The sequence below is a fragment of the Bufo gargarizans genome, chromosome 4, assembly GCF_014858855.1.
Source record: "Bufo gargarizans isolate SCDJY-AF-19 chromosome 4, ASM1485885v1, whole genome shotgun sequence".
Taxonomy (NCBI): domain Eukaryota; kingdom Metazoa; phylum Chordata; class Amphibia; order Anura; family Bufonidae; genus Bufo; species Bufo gargarizans.
Genome location: NC_058083.1, coordinates 47,327,128 through 47,340,105, shown reverse-complemented (window position 1 = coordinate 47,340,105; position 12,978 = coordinate 47,327,128). Strand labels below are relative to the sequence as shown.

The following is a 12,978-nucleotide window of genomic DNA, read 5'->3' as shown; positions in this document are numbered from 1 at the left end:
AACCATTTTCATACCTCAACGTGAGACACTATCCGTAGAGGTATATGTAATTCTTGTTTGGCTGTGGAGGTTCATGTAATTATTGTTGTAATAATCGTTGTTTTTCACCCATTAGTAAAATCTAATTTTAAATGACCTAGTAACCGTTATATTTTAACAATCCTCATTCACATAAATAATTCAGTATTGAATTACATATCTTAGTTTACGGATAAAGTAGGAAAATTGACGCAGAATAAGTCTGTCTGCACTGTCCCTGCAGTCTCCCTGCACTGTCCCTATGATCTCCCTGCACTCACCCTCTCCAATATTCTTCTACTAATCGTTTTCAGCAACACTGTCCCTAGAGCATGAGCGCTTTCCATGTCTTTCCCTATGCTCAGCTCACAGGACAATGGCGGAGACCACGCAGGATCAGGGTTTTATAGGGCTGTGACGTCACAGGGGATGGCTATTTGCGGATTGGCTGTCTGCACAGCATTATGGGTGATCTTGCTTTCCTGGGCTTGTCTCCTCTACATTGAGCATCGCTGTGTAACACGTGCATCTGCCATTTTAGGAAAACCTTATTTGTTACCATGAAGTGTGAGAAAGTTCAGATTCATTACTGAATTCCACTTTGAATGCTTCACTTCACTGAACACTAGTAACCCCCCCTCCCTACTACAGTAGGGAAAGAGTTGGTTTCCAATTGGAGAATGGATGAATGATGCACCTAGCCACAAGGGATCTGAACATGAAAGGGGCATCCAAAAATTTAAAAAGAAAACTAAAAAACCTAAATTAAAAATGCTCCAACCGATTAAAGACCACACCTTTTGGCTAATGCACTTGCTTTTTATATTCTTAAAGGGGTTATCCAGAATTAGAAAAACATGGCTGCTTTAGTCCAAAAACAGCCTCACTACTGTCCATGGGTTTGGTATTGCAACTCAGCTCTACTGAAGTGAATGGGGCTGTGTTGTAATATCGCACACAACCTGCAGACGGGTGTGGGAAAAAAACGCCATCTTTTATAGTCCCTGACAACCCCTTTAACGTAGCTTGAAATTGAGGGTCTTATTTGTAGCATGGTCCACACTACTGGAGGTGGTCATCGCTACTAAGTAAAGACAATGGTGTCCTAATCGTACAATTACTGACTCATCTGATGCCTCAACCCATAGATTGCAATTGTCAGATAAATTATGCCCATTGTACAGCCATTGACAACTCTGATCCCTCAACCTATAGAGTACAATGGCCAAATAAATGATACTCGTCTGTAGGACCATAAAATCGCCTGATGCTCCAAACTATTGAACACTAAGGCCAAATCAGTTATCTTCATCTGTAGGACCATAGACTCATCTGATCCGGGCCCAAACAATAAAATACAACAGCAAAATCAACTATTCTTATCTTTAGGACCATAGACTCAGATCCCAAAACCTATAGAGCGCAATGGCCAAAGACCACAGACTTATTTTGATCCCCCAATTTATAGCGAGCAATGGTCAAATTGATTATTCTCATCTGTAAGGCCTTAGACTCATCTGATCCCCCAACCCGCAGAGCACAATGGCCAAATCAGTTATCCTCATCTGTAGGACCATAGACTCATCTGATCTTCCAAACCATAGAATACAATGGCCCAATAGATTATCATAATCACATCCATTGATTTAACTTATTCCTTAAGCTGTAAAGCACAATGGGCAAGTCAATTATCCTCATTCATACAGCCATTGATCTTTCTCATCCCTCTACTCAAAGAGTACAATGGGCAAATTGTTCATTCTCATCTGCACATCCCTTCATTTTTCTGCTTCCCAAATCCATAAAAATCCATAATCAAATCCCATATTGTCATTCATAGCTTTACTGGCTCTGATTCTCTAACCATAGAGTACAATGGGCAAGTTGATTATCCTCATCCATACATCCCTTGATTCATCTGATCCTCACTAGAATGTAATGGCTGAATCAATTGTCCTGACTCTTCAGTTATAGGTTCATTGACTCTTCTAAATGCCCAGCCCATAAAGTACAGTAGCCTGTCGTCCATAGAGTACAATGACTAAATCAATTATACTCATCGATAAGTTTATTGACTCCTCTGACCCTCCAACTCATAGAGTACAATGACCACAAATGCAAATCACATTTACAAAAAGATCACGACTTACCCGTATGTCTGTGAAGATGCTGCACTTGACAAGCTTGAAGTTCTTCATGAGGTTGGAGCTATTGCTATGAAAGCACACCTTGAGAATCCGCATCTCTTCCTTACTGATCTCTCCATCGAATGGCTGATCTGTGGGGCCATCTGAATAAACAAAAGTGTTTCCCCTTGAACGGTTTATACGGTCCAGAGACATCCTGGCAGGGATTGGAATATGGGCTAAGAACTGGACATTACTTATCTGTGGAGACAAAGAAAGTTCTTGTGAAGCTCATGTATTCTACTCTTATGTCCTTACACTGGTAAAAACCTATGATATCAACGAAGTACAACAAAGATATTCAACAGTCAGCCAAGTGTTATACTGCACATATCCTCTGCCAGTGTCTGGTTATGAGTTTGTCTACATGGACAACTTCCCACACAGGTTCTCCTTCCATAATATTGAACATAATCCATGTACTTTCCAAACATCTCCTAGTCAATATTCTACACCAACAGCCATATTCTCATAGGAGGTTTATTATCTTTCCAGCAATTCCAAGACTATTTGCTCCATGAACATCTCACAAAGTTCTGCAGATATAGTCTGTTCGGTTCTCGACTAGCCCATCAATGTACCAGGAGATAATCCGGTCGTTCCACATTCTGCAACAATAATAGGCCCAGAAGACAACCGCCTAGGGAAAGTTCTAATTAAACCACTTTCTATCAGTATTGTATTTTAACTTCTCAAAGTCAATGTTCCTCAATCACATCTTTCAGAAAATGTAGCAGAGCCATATTTCCAAATGAAGTAAAGTATTATATCATAGTCTGTGATCTTTTCCATTGGATAGCATATAAACTTGGTAGCATGTAAAAAAAAACTCAATGTCATATTTAGCTCTGTCACAGCTATAGTATATCTGAACACGTCCCAAAAAATGTGAAGAAGAAGCTCTTGGGACCGTGCTCCAATCTGAAGAATCCAATATGGTGAAGATATCAAAATCAAACTCATTAATGATCCCACTCGCAGTATAGAGGTGTTAAACCCCTTCTTTAGACAAAAGGGACATGGACAAACTTCACCATATTGGATTTCTAAAATTCTTTGGATTTAAATGTGGTCCTCTTCTCCTTTTTCTTCTTCACATTCAAGAGATCATTGTTGACCTCATCGCTCATACTATGCATCTTGCTCGACCAACCTAGGCGAGCTGGGAAGTTTTCTACTAAAATTATTTTCTTCTTCGATATTTCTATGCCAAAGTTCTACATGGAGTCCCCACAGCCTCTGTTCTACATGGATGTATCTTCTTTGAGAACCTCTCTGAGTCAAAACCCTACCTGGGCTTTCCCCAAGGCAAACTTGCACCAAGACACCTCTTTGTATGAACCCCAATGCCCTTTTGCACATCTCCAACCAAAGTTGTGTTGCTTATTTGTATTTCACTTTAGATATTAAAGTCATGGTAAAACAGTATATGTTATGTATTTATTATACTTAAGGGTGACAAAATCTTCTAAGATATACACAAAATTAAGAATGAGTAAATCAATTCTGCTACTCTGGGCTTCTGGGCAATATATACAGGTCCTTCTCTAAAAATTAGCATATTGTGATAAAGTTCATTATTTTCTGTAATGTACTGATAAACATTAGACTTTCATATATTTTAGATTCATTACACACCAACTGAAGTAGTTCAAGCCTTTTATTGTTTTAATATTGATGATTTTGGCATACAGCTCATGAAAACTCAAATTTCCTATCTCAAAAAATTTGCATATTTCATCCGACCAATAAAAGAAAAGTGTTTTTAATACAAAAAAAGTCAACCTTCAAATAATTATGTTCAGTTATGCACTCAATACTTGGTCGGGAATCCTTTTGCAGAAATGACTGCTTCAATGCGGCGTGGCATGGAGGCCATCAGCCTGTGGCACTGCTGAGGTGTTATGGAGGCCCAGGATGCTTCGATAGTGGCCTTAAGCTCATCCAGAGTGTTGGGTCTTGCGTCTCTCAACTTTCTCTTCCCAATATCCCACAGATTCTCTATGGGGTTCAGGTCAGGAGAGTTGGCAGGCCAATTGAGCACAGTAATACCATGGTCAGTAAACCATTTACCAGTGGTTTTGGCACTGTGAGCAGGTGCCAGGTCGTGCTGAAAAATGAAATCTTCATCTCCATAAAGCTTTTCAGCAGATGGAAGCATGAAGTGCTCCAAAATCTCCTGATAGCGGCTGCATTGACCCTGCCCTTGATAAAACACAGTGGACCAACACCAGCAGCGGACATGGCACCCCAGACCATCACTGACTGTGGGTACTTGACACTGGACTTCAGGCATTTTGGCATTTCCCTCTCCCCAGTCTTCCTCCAGACTCTGGCACCTTGATTTCCGAATGACATGCAACAGTCCAGTGCTGCTTCTCTGTAGCCCAGGTCAGGCGCTTCTGCCGCTGTTTCTGGTTCAAAAGTGGCTTGACCTGGGGAATGCGGCACCTGTAGCCCATTTCCTGCACACGCCTGTACACGGTGGGTCTGGATGTTTCTCCTCCAGACTCAGTCCACTGCTTCTGCAGGTCCCCCAAGGTCTGGAATCGGTCCTTCTCCACAATCTTCCTCAGGGTCCGGTCACCTCTTCTCGTTGTGCAGCGTTTTCTGCCACACTTTTTCCTTCCCACAGACTTCCCACTGAGGTGCCTTGATACAGCGCTCTGGGAACAGCCTATTCCTTCAGACATGTCTTTGTGTCTTACCCTCTTGCTTGAGGGTGTCAATGATGGCCTTCTGGACAGCAGTCAGGTCGGCAGTCTTACCCATGATTGCGGTTTTGAGTAATGAACCAGGCTGGGAGTTTTTAAAAGCCTCAGGAATCTTTTGCAGGTGTTTAGAGTTAATTAGTTGATTCAGATGATTAGGTTAATAGCTCGTTTAGAGAACCTTTTCATGATATGCTAATTTTTTTAGATAGGAATTTTGGGTTTTCATGAGCTGTATGCCAAAATCATCAATATTAAAACAATAAAAGGCTTGAACTACTTCAGTTGGTGTGTAATGAATCTAAAATATATGAAAGTCTAATGTTTATCAGTACATTATAGAAAATAATGAACTTTATCACAATATGCAATTTTTTTTAGTAGGACCTGTATATGCGTTGTCCGGGGGGTACTTTTTCTCATTACAGGAAGCTCCTGGTATGCAAAGTATGTGTGCAGAGTACTGTGGGCCAGGCACCACTCCTCTGGAGTTCTGGGAAACATATTCCAACTTGCTTTACTAAGCCTATCTGATGCCAGCAGATGCTAATTTTTATATATTTTTCCTAGAAACCCAGAGGAGCGTTGTCTTGCTTACAATACTCCTCATGCATACCAGGTGCCCTCCAGAAGGAGGAACAGTACCCCAACTGAGACCTCTCAGGCAGCCAATCAAGCTCTGTTAGAGCAGTTACCCAGAACGAGCAGGGTTCCTGGGATGAAACCTAGAAAAGAGACTAGCTTTCATGTTTCTTTTCCAGAAAAGCATTAGGTGGGAATGCAAAAAATGCACTGATTCTATCTCCCCCTCCTTCTCTCTCTTTATTCTCTACAGTCGGAGCATATTTGGGTAGGATCGATTTGTACCCAAATTAAATGTTTTAAAAAAATTCGTCAAATTGGACCCAGAACAAATTTCAAGAAATTTGTTAAAAAAAGGCGTTTACTTTTTGGTGCATTTTCTTTGTACATGATAAGCCATTAAATGTATAAAATAGCCTTTACTACGTTGCCTTTAGTGCGTCGCAGGTTCCAATCGTGAAGTGGGTACAGTTCACATTTAAAAGTGCGAAAAACGCACATGATAAGCCATGCCCATTTCCCATGAAGCCATGCTCCCTTTCAAATGCAGCCAAAAATTTGTGAATTACACTCAAATGTGGTGCAAAGCATCTACGCCAGATTTCTGGTGCAGTTTCAATCGTCAATCCGCCCCACTGTGTCCACATATTGTGCATCGCAGCAGAATGGCACTGAGCTGCAGTACCACATGTGAACAGGTGTGACACTGTACAAAAAAAACCAAAAAACTAAAAGTCATTTATTTGTAAAACCAGACAACCCCGTTGAGTCAGAAAATGCGAATGTAGTGAGCATGCTCTCTAAAAAGGACTGGAGCCAGTGTGCAGTGAGGTGGAGCTGGCCTATCGCGGATGGTGTTATCAGCCTCCAGCTTTATTACTGTACATAGGACTTACTGTAGAGATGACTGAAAACTCTGCCCCCGGAGGCCAGTAAACAAACTGATATTTCAGGATTTTTTTTATAGCAAAAAGCAAAATTTAGAACCAAACCAAAAAAAAAAAAAGTCACAGCTTTTTTTTAAGGCTTTTCAAAGTCATACTTCTAGCTATTACATCTAAAAATATACTGTAAAAATATTCTAAAAGTATATCTACAGCCTAGTTTTTATTTCATTTCTGCCTGACAGCTAAAAGCCAAGCAAAAAGAGCGTAGACGTTTACTCCCCGCCAAGCTGTTAGAGCTTCTGTTTTCTTCCATTTTGATATATTTAGTTAAAAAAAAAAAATATTTAAAAATATGGACAAACAAACTCAACGATAAGAAAATGAGAAAAGCAGTACAGCTCCACGAGATTTACTGGCATTTTAAAAAAAACATTAAAAATGTACATCTCATATCATAGACGATGATGGCGGCACCCTAGCTTGGATGGGGGCCTGTGCAGTACCTTATAGTGCACTATAGGAGGTGCAAAGAAAGCGGTTGCACTCGGGGCCTTAGTGTCTACGGGAGTCTTAGAGACACCACTGGGGATTAAGGTCTCCTCCTGGTGTATTCTATAGTACCCAAATAATACAAACACGCCATATAGTGCCTGATCACCACCTACAGAGCCTAAATACCACCGCCATACAGTGCCCAGATAAAGCTTCAAGGTGTCCAAATAACATTACCTACAAAATACTGATCGGCAACTCTCATGATGTAAGCAGATGTGGAATCCAAGATCCCAGACCATAAAAAAAAAAAAAAAAAGCAGTGGTGCACTAATACACCCAGGTCGGCCATAAGGCAAATCCAGCTGCTTCTCAGTTCAGGACCCTCATCTATCAGCCAGAGTGGAGAGGGGACAAGAGGAGCATCTTTCTCTGGTGAACCCAGCATGCCCACTGTATTACACAGACAGTCAATTGATTTAAGGGAGAATGGTGCAATTCTTCATTTCTCCTGTGGGGGCAATGCAGGGAAACTAAGCACTTGCTGACATGTTTACCACCAGATACAACCAATCACTAGAGGTCCTAGCTTGTACTTAGCTTACCATAAAAGGAACTGCACAAAGCACAGCACCCGTTTAAATAATAACCTAAAGACGTTACAGAATCATTAACAATAATATTAACCCCTTCCTACACTGTAATAACTTACAAGATAAAATTAAGGCATTTCAAAACCTCTTGTGGCCTCTTTCTCAGGAAGAGTCTCTTTAGATACCATAATGTATGTCTGTGGCTTCCTCCAAACCATCATTACAAATGAGAATGTTCACGGAAGCTGCACGCTCTCACCATAGAGAATGTGATCTCTCGACCAGTTTTCATACTATAAGATGGACTGAAACCAGGGACATAAAATATGATTTCAATAAAGGAGATAAACTCATGAGAGAAACATTAACTGCACTCACTATTCTGCTGGTGCAGTCACTGTGTACATACATTACATTACTTATCCTGTACTGATCCTGAGTTACATCCTGTATTATACTCCAGAGCGGCACTCACTATTCTGCTGGTGCAGTCACTGTGTACATACATTACATTACTTATCCTGTACTGATCCTGAGTTACATCCTGTATTATACTCCAGAGCTGCACTCACTGTTCTGCTGGTGCAGTCACTGTGTACATACATTACATTACTTATCCTATACTGATCCTGAGTTACATCCTGTATGATGTTCCAGAGCTGCACTCACTATTCTGCTGGTGGAGTCACTGTGTACATACATTACTTATCCTGTACTGATCCTGAGTTACATCCTGTATTATACTCCAGAGCAGCACTCACTATTCTGCTGGTGCAGTCACTGTGTACATACATTACATTACTTATCCTGTACTGATCCTGAGTTACATCCTGTATTATACTCCAGAGCTGCACTCACTGTTCTGCTGGTGCAGTCACTGTGTACATACATTACATTACTTATCCTATACTGATCCTGAGTTACATCCTGTATGATGTTCCAGAGCTGCACTCACTATTCTGCTGGTGGAGTCACTGTGTACATACATTACTTATCCTGTACTGATCCTGAGTTACATCCTGTATTATACTCCAGAGCAGCACTCACTATTCTGCTGGTGCAGTCACTGTGTACATACATTACATTACTTATCCTGTACTGATCCTGAGTTACATCCTGTATTATACTCCAGAGCTGCACTCACTATTCTGCTGGTGGAGTCACTGTGTACATACATTACTTATCCTGTACTGATCCTGAGTTACATCCTGTATTATACTCCAGAGCTGCACTCACTATTCTGCTGGTGCAGTCACTGTGTACATACATTACATTACTTATCCTGTACTGATCCTGAGTTACATCCTGCATTATTCTCCAGAGCTGCACTCACTATTCTGCTGGTGCAGTCACTGTGTACATACATTACATTACTTATCCTGTACTGATCCTGAGTTACATCCTGTATTATACTCCAGAGCTGCACTCACTATAATGCTGTTGCAACTCTGTGTGTGTCTGAACTGGACTCTACTTCACTGGCTATAAGGACCAATGTGAATACATTACCATCACAGCTCTGCAAAATATATGGTGGCATATTTTAGAAGCGCTTTTTTTACTGCCCTGTCAATATCTTCCCCTTCCTCCAACAGTGCCTCCTTACTATTCCATAGTATGTACAAAGCCTCCAAGGATTTTAAAGCATACCTGAGTTTCAAAAAAGTTTGCATAATGGCTGTGCTTCTTTGTAGAATCATAACTGTGAAGGAATAGTTATGTTTTGGCTTCCCTTTCTTCAGCCATATCATTCCCTGGTTAAGATGCACAGCTAGATGCATTTCTCTCAGAAGCAGGGGTATCTCCCTTCTATGGAAGTCGGCCAACATCTACTGGTGTGACATCCTTTCCCTTACTTCCTGCTATGTTTGTTTTCAGCTCTTGAGCTCATAGAACAGATAAGGAGGGATACATCATACTGTTACCATGGAGGCATCTTGCCTGACAGTGAGTAATGGACTTCAACTTAGGTGGAAGTGAGACCCCTAGTGGCCATGACTTCCTGGCTTTTTTTCAGGCGGATATTGTGATGACAGTACAGTGGACCCTAGCAATGTCAGCCCTAAAAGGAAAGCATTTCTTCTAATGAATCTCCTCTCGTTTTGGCAGCGATTTGTTGCTATCGTTCTGATGAGCCAATTACACATCGCGCTGCGTAAAATCCGATTCTCTCTCCATTAATGAGGACCTTGAAATGTTTTTATTCCGCCAGTGCGATGAGAAAAAGACCCTGAAAATGAGTGAGTCACTGGATATTTACAGCTTGACGTTATCCGTAATCCCGGCTATAAGCACGCATCATATGATTCAGAGATGTACGCATCTCCCAATGAGTAACGAGAGCGAGCACCCTCTCCACAGCCCGCTTCATAGGTAACGCCACGAGTCACCGGGGTTGTTGAGCACAGTAGGGCGCTTTTATACGTAGTTTGATGTTTGTTTATTTTTATTTGCGCAAGTTACAATAAACTTTGTGCTCACTGTGTAATACGTAGCACAAATATATCATATTGTTGTACATGTATGTCCTGTTTTTGCACCAAAAATGGCACCGGTCTATAATAAATATGGTGCAAGTTGTTGTCAGTGAATGGAAACATTCTATTAAGCCAGGGACTTAAAGGGTTAGCCTCAGCACAGACATTGATGGCACAGATACGGGTCTTGAAACGGAAACGGCCACGGTCACTGCGTCTGCTTGGACGCGGTGACCGGTGGCAGCCTCATCAGGCACAACAGGGGTTGGGGACCCCGAAACGGTGCTGGAGATGTGATGCCATAAATGTCTGAGCTGGGAATGACCCGTTACATCCTGTCCTGATCGTGTAGCTGTTTACAAGAGACAGCTGATACACTGTAACAAACCCTGCACCTGTTTGAGCTGCACATGATCAGGACAGGTTTCCAGCCCCTGAAAAGCCCATAGGCATACGTAGAAAAAAAAAAAAGGGCAGGTGAATCAAGATCCCCGTTGTTTCTATTCGCTGACAGCAAGCAAAAAAAGTGAATGTCAGTTATTATTACCTCACCTGACCACGCTCGCTCTTGTTTCTATTCACTGACAGCAAGCAGGGGTTCATGACAGATCTCGGGTGAATGGCAGTTGCACCTCCTGAAAAGCATTCTGTATGGTATATGGAAGAGATATACCTTTAAGACAGGGATGCTCAAACTGCGGCCCTCCGGCTGTTGCAAAACTACAACTCCCACAATGCCTTGCTGTAGGCTGATAGCTGTAGGCCAGGCATGCTCAACCTGAGGCCCCCCGGCTGTTTTAAAACTACAACTCCCACAATGCCCTGCTGTAGGCTGTTCGGGCATGCTGGGAGTTGTAGTTTTGCAACAGCTGGAGGGCCGCAGGTTGAGCACACCTGCTTTAACACTCAGGGGCCCTTTAAATTTTGTACTGCCGCATCCAGGAAAATACATCCCGGCAATGAGGCTTGACAAGTGGCAGAATGATTGAATGATTTGTGCCTCTCGATCACGCCAGCCGCTGCCAAGATTACACGCAGAACTTGCTGCCATCTGCACCACTGAGAAGCAGAATCCTGCCGACATGACAACGATCTGCTCCGACCAAAGAGCCAACATGTTGATTTTTATACATTTGCAGCAATTATTCCGCTTTCTGCTGATATTTGTTCTGGAAGGATAAAAAAAAAATCTATAGAAAAAAATATGAAACACTAAGTATATTTATTAAATTGCTTTGTGTACCCTCTTGCCACTTTAACTCGTTCATCCTTCCAGTCTTACAGCCGGGCCCTCCCAAAAATAATTATTTTGCCAGTTGTATCAAGTCACAGCAAAAAAAATTTATATGCCCTAGGAAGGAATATACAGGTCCTTCTCAAAAAATTAGCATATTGTGATAAAGTTCATTATTTTCTGTAATGTACTGATAAACATTAGACTTTCATATATTTTAGATTCATTACACACCAACTGAAGTAGTTCAAGCCTTTTATTGTTTTAATATTGATGATTTTGGCATACAGCTCATGAAAACCCCAAATTCCTATCTCAAAAAATTAGCATATCATGAAAAGGTTCTCTAAACGAGCTATTAACCTAATCATCTGAATCAACTAATTAACTCTAAACACCTGCAAAAGATTCCTGAGGCTTTTAAAAACTCCCAGCCTGGTTCATTACTCAAAACCGCAATCATGGGTAAGACTGCCGACCTGACTGCTGTCCAGAAGGCCATCATTGACACCCTCAAGCAAGAGGGTAAGACACAGAAAGACATGTCTGAAGGAATAGGCTGTTCCCAGAGCGCTGTATCAAGGCACCTCAGTGGGAAGTCTGTGGGAAGGAAAAAGTGTGGCAGAAAACGCTGCACAACGAGAAGAGGTGACCGGACCCTGAGGAAGATTGTGGAGAAGGACCGATTCCAGACCTTGGGGGACCTGCGGAAGCAGTGGACTGAGTCTGGAGTAGAAACATCCAGAGCCCCCGTGTACAGGCGTGTGCAGGAAATGGGCTACAGGTGCCGCATTCCCCAGAAACAGGGGCAGAAGCGCCTGACCTGGGCTACAGAGAAGCAGCACTGGACTGTTGCATGTCATTCGGAAATCAAGGTGCCAGAGTCTGGAGGAAGACTGGGGAGAGGGAAATGCCAAAATGCCTGAAGTCCAGTGTCAAGTACCCACAGTCAGTGATGGTCTGGGGTGCCATGTCAGCTGCTGGTGTTGGTCCACTGTGTTTTATCAAGGGCAGGGTCAATGCAGCTAGCTATCAGGAGATTTTGGAGCACTTCATGCTTCCATCTGCTGAAAAGCTTTATGGAGATGAAGATGTCATTTTTCAGCACGACCTGGCACCTGCTCACAGTGCCAAAACCACTGGTAAATGGTTTACTGACCATGGTATTACTGTGCTCAATTGGCCTGCCAACTCTCCTGACCTGAACCCCATAGAGAATCTGTGGGATATTGGGAAGAGAAAGTTGAGAGACGCAAGACCCAACACTCTGGATGAGCTTAAGGCCGCTATGGAAGCATCCTGGGCCTCCATAACACCTCAGCAGTGCCACAGGCTGATTGCCTCCATGCCACGCCGCATTGAAGCCTCCTGGGCCTCCATAACACCTCAGCAGTGCCACAGGCTGATTGCCTCCATGCCACGCCGTATTGAAGCAGTCATTTCTGCAAAAGGATTCCCGACCAAGTATTGAGGGCATAACTGAACATAATTATTTGAAGGTTGACTTTTTTTGTATTAAAAACACTTTTCATTTATTGGTCGGATGAAATATGCTAATTTTTTGAGATAGGAATTTTGGGTTTTCATGAGCTGTATGCCAAAATCATCAATATTAAAACAATAAAAGGCTTGAACTACTTCAGTTGGTGTGTAATGCATCTAAAATATATGAAAGTCTAATGTTTATCAGTACATTACAGAAAATAATGAACTTTATCACAATATGCTAATTTTTTGAGAAGGACCTGTACAAAGCCACTGTGCTCTGTTGAGCCACTGTGCAACTTTTGCATCCCAT

The 12,978-nt window shown here is 42.1% G+C and overlaps 1 protein-coding gene across 1 annotated transcript in view; it reads right to left on the bottom strand.

The window, feature by feature from the left end:
* The window catches only part of PTK2B (protein tyrosine kinase 2 beta), a 164,281-nt gene that overhangs the window by 92,519 nt on the left and 58,784 nt on the right, over positions 1-12,978 (bottom strand). Inside the window, exon 2 of the mRNA XM_044292491.1 lies at positions 2,169-2,405. Coding sequence (XP_044148426.1) covers positions 2,169-2,360 — 192 coding nt within the window. The 5' untranslated portion in view covers positions 2,361-2,405. The remainder of the gene's footprint in view (positions 1-2,168; positions 2,406-12,978) is intronic.